General features: G+C 41.9%; 2 protein-coding genes across 4 annotated transcripts; one reads left to right on the top strand and one right to left on the bottom strand.

Annotated features, from left to right (window-relative positions):
* Window positions 1–98: 98 nt before the first annotated feature.
* Window positions 99–1648, top strand: LOC115167382 (trafficking protein particle complex subunit 2-like protein). 2 transcript variants are annotated; one of them, XM_029721775.1, is made up of 5 exons: window positions 99–238; window positions 897–1069; window positions 1171–1258; window positions 1348–1427; window positions 1515–1648. In XM_029721775.1, the coding sequence occupies exons 1-5, from the start codon at window positions 206–208 to the stop codon at window positions 1558–1560; spliced, it is 420 nt and encodes a 139-aa protein (XP_029577635.1). In that variant the 5' UTR covers window positions 99–205; the 3' UTR covers window positions 1561–1648. The 2 variants fall into 2 exon arrangements, with proteins under 2 accessions (XP_029577635.1, XP_029577636.1); XM_029721776.1 differs by having other exon boundaries at window positions 165–238; window positions 933–1069.
* Window positions 1649–1679: 31 nt separating this feature from the next.
* On the bottom strand, window positions 1680–4911 carry LOC115167381 (embryonic polyadenylate-binding protein 2-B). 2 transcript variants are annotated; one of them, XM_029721774.1, is made up of 6 exons: window positions 4384–4911; window positions 3736–3832; window positions 3330–3397; window positions 3080–3186; window positions 2828–2915; window positions 1680–2668 (listed from the first exon to the last, which is right to left on the bottom strand). In XM_029721774.1, exons 1-6 carry the CDS (start codon window positions 4450–4452, stop codon window positions 2348–2350), a joined length of 750 nt encoding a protein of 249 aa, XP_029577634.1. In that variant the 5' UTR covers window positions 4453–4911; the 3' UTR covers window positions 1680–2347. The 2 variants fall into 2 exon arrangements, with proteins under 2 accessions (XP_029577634.1, XP_029577633.1); XM_029721773.1 differs by having other exon boundaries at window positions 3330–3400; window positions 4384–4907.
* Between the last annotated feature and the right edge of the window lie 4344 nt (window positions 4912–9255).

Raw genomic sequence — 9255 nt, 5'->3', positions numbered from 1 at the left:
TTTTTAGCGCAACACTTGCGCATATTCAAGTGGGTGAAGCTGACTTTACTATCCGATGTAGACACGCTTAAAAACACAAGTCCCGTTATTTTCCACGAACAGTTACACAAAATTACGGGAGAAATTGAAGTTGTCTGACTTGTCTTTAGCTAGCACACACAGTCACGTGATACGCCTTGGCAGGCACAGCAGACATAATTCCAAGATGGCGGTCTGTATCGCTGTCATTGCTAAAGAGGTAAAATGAAACAAGAATGCTATTTACATCGACATTTGATGGAATGTAATTTGCATTTTTTTATGTACTAGCCTCCAATGGGAAAGGGTGATACCTAGTCAGTTGTACAACTGAATGCATTCAACTGAAATGTGTCTTCCGCATTTAACCCAACCCCTCTACGAACCTGAGTGGTGACTGTGATGCTATAAGGCTAGGTAGTAGCTAGCCAGCTGGGCTAACTAGTTAGTTAGCTAAATTGAGTATGGTCTATTTAGAACTGACTAGCTAGTTAGTAGCCTATGTCGTAGAGTTCATTTTGAGAGATAAGCATACAATAATAATGCATCAAGTCAGACTTCAGGTGAAAGTTTCAGGCGTAGCTCGCTATTCGCATTCAATTCATATGCAGATCAGTGCTGTTCTTCAATCTTGGTCCAAACCAAAGGTTGAGTTTTTTTTTAAAATTCTAGCCCAACACACCCAATGTTAACAAACTAGCTAATCATTAAGCCCTCAGGTGTGTTAGTGTTGGGCTGGAACAAAAGATTGCACATCCTCAACCTGTGGTCCAGCACCATATACATTCTATCTGCAAGTATTTGGCCAGTTTTAACTTTTGTGATGAATTGAGGTTTTATTATGGAAGGTTGCACTAATTAATGCCCTATTCTGTTAGAATTATCCTCTGTTCATCCGAAGTGTACCTGTACAGAATGAACTGAAGTTCCACTACACGGTGCATACCTCTCTGGATGTGGTGGAAGAGAAGATTTCAGCAGTCGGCAAAGCTATGGCAGACCAGAGAGAGCTTTACCTTGGGTTGCTGTACCCAACGGAGGACCAGAAAGTGTATCCTTCTCATTTGAAAAAAAATGGTATATTACATTCCGGTCTGCATCATGTTTTTTCTCCTATCAAATTGAATGTATACTCCTTTACCGACATACCAGATATGGCTATGTGACAAACTCCAAGGTGAAGTTTGTCATTGTCGTGGACTCATCAAACACATCTCTGCGGGACAATGAGATTAGAAGTGTAAGTCAACCCCTGACTGTATGGTTCTCTTAATGGCTTTCAGGGGGATCTGATTTTTATGAAACTACTTGACACATTCTTTCCTTCAGATGTTCAGAAAGCTACACAACTCATTTACTGATGTGATGTGCAACCCATTCTACAATCCTGGAGACACCATTCAGTCTAAGTGAGCTATCCCCACTACAGTGTTAATTATGTAATGGTGTATATCAAAATTGCTATAATCATTGTGATTTACACCTTTTTTCTCCAGGGCCTTTGACAGCATGGTGTCTGCAATGATGGTGCAAGCTAGCTGATATTGTCCTGAACATCTGTACATAATTTCCTGAAAACCTTTACATGTTGCTTTGTGTATAACAGTGAAATAAACTATATCCATCAGAACCTCCATTTACTCCATTTCAAAGAAGCACTATCAAGTGTAATTCATTTATTCATTTCTAAAGCAAAAGATGTTTGACAAATTATATACAGCGATAAACATTGCTTCAAGTACAGAGCAACTAATCGCTCAAACTGCCAATTGCATGTCAATATAGTTACAAAAGAAAGCCAATCACACCAAATGTTATCATTTGTGTTTGGTGTTTTACAACAACTATACTTACAAGCTCGATAGCCACACACCAACAAAATGAGTGATCTGATCAAAACATCCTTACAAAAAAAAAAATAAGTATCTGACATGGCAAATGGCTGTGCATTCAAAAAGTTATTGGGGTAAATAATGGCACAGAAACTGCTGAAGAAATAAAACAACACCATAGGCACAATCTTTAACCGTATTAAGCAGCAAACCAAGGCTGGCCTCGTCCATTTCCCCTACAATAAGAGGACAAAATGGCCATTGCAAAGTCTGTCTTGTTAGGATTAAGTTGCAATAACTTTTTATGGAGGCTGTTAACAAAAGTTGCCATATGAATTAATTCAATGAGGTTGAAATCTACTTTTCTCTCGATTTCTGCCCATTAACATGCATTGAAAATAATTTGCAAATGAGTCGAGTAGAGATGAGCAAGTCACGATTTCCTGAAATTCTCATTCCATGTTGATATCAAACAATCACTTGAATCCAGACGTGATTCAGTAGTGTTGCTGCGGGTGCATGTGTCCACTGTGCCCTGGCCCCGAGTGGTCAGTGGGTGGGGTTATGAGGAGAAGGCATGGGTGCCGTTTAGGGCCCTGCTCACGGTGCTCAGGAACCCCCCAGTGTCTCTTCCCAGCTGGGGGCCCGTAGGGGTGTGGTGAGACTGACCTGGCCGGGCCAGTATTGTAGCGGAACCTGCCTTGTTGATACCCATTGTATCTGGGTGGGTGGAAACCTCGACCCCTGGATCGAGCACCTCTGTGAATCCCCCTGTCTGTGGTGCTGATTCCTGGCATGTTGGTCCTTTTAGGCAATACCTGCAATGCAAAGGCCACAGAAACAACCTACTAAAAGACCTGGAATCATAATTTACAATTAACAGGAAAACTTAATTCTGCTCAATTTATTCATGAATGTGCAACTTCATCAATCAAGTGTGTATTGAGTTTAGAATTCAGGTTTCCCTTCCAACTAACCTTTATGACTCTGTCTCTGAATACCGTCTCATCCAGGCTCATGGCAGTCTGCACAGAGTCCCTGTCATGGAACTCAATATATGCAAAACTGGGAGAAAGAAAGTCGTTAACTTAACTTATACACAATCACATACTCAAATTGTTAACAGAACATACAAAATGTCCAAGAAACAAATAAAATGGTGCATAAACTATGTAATTGGACTTTGCATTGAAACTGTGGTCCCACATGGGACGGATAGTTAACCTCACCCCTTGGGATGGCCAGAGAATTTGTCACAAAGGATGGTTACTCTGTTGACTGGACCACAGCCATTGAAATGGATCTCCAACTCATCTGCAGTGGCACCATACTCCACCTGTTTAAGTTCCATAAAATATCATGAGTCTATGCATGAGGACCCTCGGTGACTTTGTGGATATCGTATACACCATTCATATTTGATAACTTGACATGAATGCTAAAGATAAATGTAGACATTCATAAAAAAATAAACCTTACATTCCCCACATAGACAGATCTGTTGTCAGCATCTATCCTTTCCTCATGGGTCATTGTATAGAACATTCCTGCTGTTTTGAACAGAAGAGAACACTGGAGCATATTGCACTGGACAGAAATCGAAAGACAAACACAAAGCAACGAATTACAACAATACCAAGAGGAACAGTAAGATATATTTATCAAGAGGAGTTTGCAAGACAACAGCCCCATTCCATCAGAGGATGGGATAACCTAAAATAGAGGCTGCCGGGCCTTGGGCAATGATAAAACCCTTCTGGAACGCTGCGGCTCACTGCTCGTCTCATTGGGCAATGATGAGGCTCATGTGAGCCACACCGTGGCAGGCCAGCCCAGCAGATGGGCTCAGGTGTGGGCCAGCTGGCTAGGCTGAACAGGAGCTCACCTGCCTGGATCTGTCTCTCTGTTGCCTCATACTGCACTGCTCTCAGCCGCTCCTCCTCCTCCATCTCTTGCACCCGTGCCTTGATGGCTTCAAGCTCCTATATGGAATGGGAAATGCAAAAACATCTGAAATACGCATTGTCATAAGGGGTAGCGTAGGAATATGCAGTATGAGACAATTAAAAAAAAAAAAAAAACTTTCAGACAACAAAAAACATGTCTGAAATGTATGAGATGAGCGCATTAAGGTTTCGGATGCCTAGCATCTCAGTGGCCTATTTGAACAGCTGTTTTAAATTGTTGTTTGAGGATGCAATTATATTGTTGTTCAGAACCACACTTGCTGCTGCCACATTACGCAGGCGCGCAAGACGCGCCCAGTGGATGGATATATATTGTGGCAAAATAATGCAGTTTAAACCTACAAAACTGTCATATCAAATCAGGTAACATAGGTGGAACATAGACGTAGCATGTGCAGCAGTAATAATATAATAGGCTACCTGGAATATCCTTTGAGCCTACGTTGTTATGTAGCCTACAATCAATTGCGCATTCAAGGAAGAAAAAAAAAGAAAAAAACAGTAGGAAAGCCTGCAATTTGTATCACGCAAGGCCGAATGCAATTATCTTATGTTTTCTTACATACCGGGTCCTCCATGTAATGATCTCCCGCGAGCTCGCCTTCTATGTACATATCTTGCCTTTGCTCCGCCATATTCAGTGCTCAACAGCAGACACAAAACCCATGCCCGCAGACGCCACTTCAATCCCCGCGACGTCGCTCTCTTTTAGCCAGTCCAGTGCAGAAGACTCCAATGCAATCGATGTTTTTTTTTTTAAATCACTTCTCCGATTTCAATAAGGTTAATAAATGTAACCTATATACGGAAGATTGTTTGGATTAAATAAAAAATATCTTCCCGCGGACGGAATCTACCCACGCCCTTGTCAATAGTGGTTGCTTACCTGTCTGTCAAATATGACGAGAGGGAATGTCAATTAATTGTCACCTGTCTGTGCATCACATGGTTGTGGGCTCGCCCCATCAGTTGTTGGATTGGCATTTTATGAAAATAAATCTATAAGGTATCATTTTATGAAAATAAATGCATTGTCGTGTGGTTTCAATGCGAACTGCTATTGATTACAATGTCAGGTCAGGATAAGGGGACTTGTCCAAATGCTGCCCGTACACACCACTGTGCCCCTCTATGGACTATGTGAAATATAATGAAAATAGCAGTAAAAAGCCTGTTGTGGTCTTTGCATACGATTTACGTTCATCTTAACCTAACGGTTGTTTTCCGACCCACAGAGGGTGCCTAAATGCTAGAAGTAACCTAAGCCTATTGGTCTCAGTCACCTGTGTACTTTAATGTTTTTGTTGTGTACTTTATTATTTCTGCTGGTACATATACCGTTACCTTTACAAATCCCGTTTTAAGGTCTATCAGATTATAGTGGCATTCAAACTCAGCTGAGACCCCATTTTTCCCCCAATAATTTCTCGCGACACCACCCCATCCCAAATAAAATAATTGGGTAAATGTCGATTTTTACATCAACAAATAACCTTCAATTCATTGCATTTTCATCTCTTATCAAAACGAAAAGAAACCAATTATACAAATATTTATCAAATTATCTTTCTCAAAAACGTTTGTATAGGTGTCACATCCTGACCATAGTAAGATGTTATTTTCTATGGTAGAGTAGGTCAGGGCGTGACAGGGTGTGCTTTTCTATGTTTTCTATTTCTATGTTCATGTTCTAGTTTTGTATTTCTATGTTGGTTTTGTTTGGGATGATCTCCAATTAGAGGCAGCTGGTCCTCGTTGTCTCTAATTGGAGATTATACTTAAGTAGGGTTTTTTTTGGGGGGGGTTTTCCACCTGAGTTTGTGGGAGATTGTTTCTGCGTAGTGTATGTTTCACCTCTGCATCACGGTTTGTTGTTTTTGTTTGATCAGTTTATTGTTTGTATCGCATAGTTTCACTCTGAAAATAAAATGTGGAACAACACACATGCTGCACTTTGGTCCTCCTCTTCCTACGACCACCGTGATAATAGGCCTATTGTCCCATACCATACTTTTATATATACAGTACCAGTCAAAAGTTTGGACACCTACTTATTTAAGGGTTTTTCTTTATTTTTTTACTATTTTCTACGTTGTAGAATAAAAGTGAAGACATCAAAACTATGAAATAACACATATGGAATCATGTAGTAACCAAGAAAGTGTTAAACAAATCAAAATACACTGCTCAAAAAAATAAAGGGAACACTTAAACAATACAATGTAACTCCAAGTCAATCACACTTCTGTGAAATCAAACTGTCCACGTAGGAAGCAACACTGATTGACAATACATTTCACATGCTGTTGTGCAAATGGAATAGACAACAGGTGGAAATTATAGGCAATTAGCAAGACACCCCCAATAAAGGAGTTGTTCTGCAGGTGGGGACCACAGACCACTTCTCAGTTCCTATGCTTCCTGGCTGATGTTTTGGTCACTTTTGAATGCTGGCGGTGCTTTCACTCTAGTGGTAGCATGAGACGGAGTCTACAACCCACACAAGTGGCTCAGGTAGTGCAGCTCATCCAGGATGGCACATCAATGCGAGCTGTGGCAAGAAGGTTTGCTGTGTCTGTCAGCGTAGTGTCCAGAGCATGGAGGCGCTACCAGGAGACAGGCCAGTACATCAGGAGACGTGGAGGAGGCCGTAGGAGGGCAACAACCCAGCAGCAGGACCGCTACCTCCGCCTTTGTGCAAGGAGGAGCAGGAGAAGTACTGCCAGAGCCCTGCAAAATGACCTCCAGCAGGCCACAAATGTGCATGTGTCTGCTCAAACGGTCAGAAACAGACTCCATGAGGGTCCGACGTCCACAGGTGGGGGTTGTGCTTACAGCCCAACACCGTGCAAGACGTTTGGCATTTGCCAGAGAACACCAAGATTGGCAAATTCGCCACTGGCGCCCTGTGCTCTTCACAGATGAAAGCAGGTTCACACTGAGCACGTGACAGAGTCTGGAGACGCCGTGGAGAACGTTCTGCTGCCTGCAATATCCTCCAGCATGACCAGTTTGGTGATGGGTCAGTCATGGTGTGGGGTGGCATTTCTTTGGGGGCCGCACAGCCCTCCATGTGCTCGCCAGAGGTAGCCTGACTGCCATTAGGTACCGAGATGAGATCCTCAGACCCCTTGTGAGACCATATGCTGGTGCGGTTGGCCCTGGGTTCCTCCTAATGCAAGACAATGCTAGACCTCATGCGGCTGGAGTGTGTCAGCAGTTCCTGCAAGAGGAAGGCATTGATGCTATGGACTGGCCCACCCATTCCCCAGACCTGAATCCAATTGAGCACATCTGGGACATCATGTCTCGCTCCATCCACCAACGCCACGTTGCACCACAGACTGTCCAGGAGTTGGCGGATGCTTTAGTCCAGGTCTGGGAGGAGATCCCTCAGGAGACCATCCGCCACCTCATCAGGAGCATGCCCAGGCGTTGTAGGGAGGTCATACAGGCACGTGGAGGCCACACACACTACTGAGCCTCATTTTGACTTGTTTTAAGGACATTATATCAAAGTTGGATCAGCCTGTAGTGTGGTTTTCCACTTTAATTTTGAGTGTGACTCCAAATCCAGACCTCCATGGGTTGATAAATTGGATTTCCATTGATTATTTTTGTGTGATTTTTGCTGTCAGCACATTCAACTATGTAAAGAAAAAAGTATTTCATAAGATTATTTCATTCATTCAGATCTAGGATGTGTTGTTTAAGTGTTCCCTTTATTTTTTGAGCAGTATATATTTCAAATTTTATATTCTTCAAAGTAGCCACCCTTTGCCTTCATGGCAGCTTTACACACTCTTGGCATTCTCTCAACCAGCTTCACGAGGAATGCTTTTCCAACAGTCTTGAAGGAGGTCCTTACATAAGCTGAGCACTTGTTGGCTGCTTTTCCTTCTCTCTGCGGTCCAACTCATCCCAAACCATCTCAATTGGGTTGAGGTCGGGTGATTGTGGAGGCCAGGTCATCTGATGCAGCACTCCATCACTCTCCTTTTTTGGTCAAATAGCCCTTACAAAGCCAGGAGGTGTGTTGGGTCATTGTCCTGTTGAAAAACAAATGATAGTCCCACTAAGTGCCAACCAGATGGGATGGCGTATCGCTGCAGAATGCTGTGGTAGACCTGCTGGTTAAGTGTGCCTTGAATTCTAAATAAATCACTGACAGTGTCACCAGCAAAGCACCCCCACACCATCACACCTCTTCCTCCATGCTTCAGGGTGGGAACCACACATTTGGAGATCATCCGTTCACCTACTCTGCATCTCACAAAGACACGGCGCTTGGAACCAAAAATCTCAAAGCAAGTCTTTTCTTCTTATTGGTGTCCTTTAGTAGTGGAGGCCTGATTCACGCAGTCTCGTCTGAACAGTTGATGTTGAGATGTGTCTGTTACATGAACTCTGTGAAGCATTTATTTGGGCTGCAATTTCTGAGGCTGATAACTCTAATGAACTTATCCTCTGCAGCAGAGGTAACTCTGCGTCTTCCTTTCATGTGGCGGTCCTCATGAGAGCCAGTTTCATCATAGTGCTTCATGGTTTTTGGTTATTTGAGCAGTTCTTGCCATAATATGGACCTGGTCTTTTACCAAATAGGGCTATCTTCTGTATACCACCCCTACCTTGTCACAACACAACTGATTGGCTCAAACACATTAAGAAGGAAAGAAATTCCACAAATTAACGTTTAACAAGGCACACCTGTTAATTAAAATGTATTCCAGGTTACAACTTCATGAAGCTGGTTGAGAGAATGCCAAGAGAGTGCAAACTGTCAAGGCAAAGGGTGGCTACTTTGAAGAACCTCAAATATAAAATATATTTTGATTTGTTCAACACTTTTTTGCTTACTACATGATTCCATATGTGTTATTTCATAGTTTTGATGTCTTCACTATTATTCTACAATGTAGAAATTAGTAAAAATTAAGAAAAACCCTTGAATGAGTAGGTGTGTCCAAACTTTTGACTGGTACTGTATATACACTACTTTTCAGAAGTTTGGGGTCACTTAGAAATGTCATTGTTTTTGAAAGAAAATCTTTTTTTTTGTCCATTAAAATAACATAAAATTGATCAGAAATACAGTGTAGACATTGTTAATGTTGTATATGACATTTGTAGCTGGAAACGGCAGATTTTTTATGGAATATCTACATAAGCGTGCAGATGCCCATTATCAGCAACCATTACTCCTGTGTTCCAATGGCACGTTGTTTTAGCTAATCCAAGTTAATCATTTTAAAAGGCTAATTGATCATGAGAAAACCATTTTCCAATTATATTAGCACAGCGGAAAACTGTTGATCTGATTAAAATAGCAATAAAACTGGCATTCTTTAGACTAGTTGAGTATCTGGAGCAACATCATTTGTGGGTTCGATTACAGGCTCAAAATTGTTCGAAACAAAGACCTTTCTTCTGAAACTCAT

The sequence above is a fragment of the Salmo trutta genome, chromosome 29, assembly GCF_901001165.1.
Source record: "Salmo trutta chromosome 29, fSalTru1.1, whole genome shotgun sequence".
Classification (NCBI taxonomy): domain Eukaryota; kingdom Metazoa; phylum Chordata; class Actinopteri; order Salmoniformes; family Salmonidae; genus Salmo; species Salmo trutta.
This window is presented reverse-complemented; position numbering and strand designations above follow the sequence as displayed.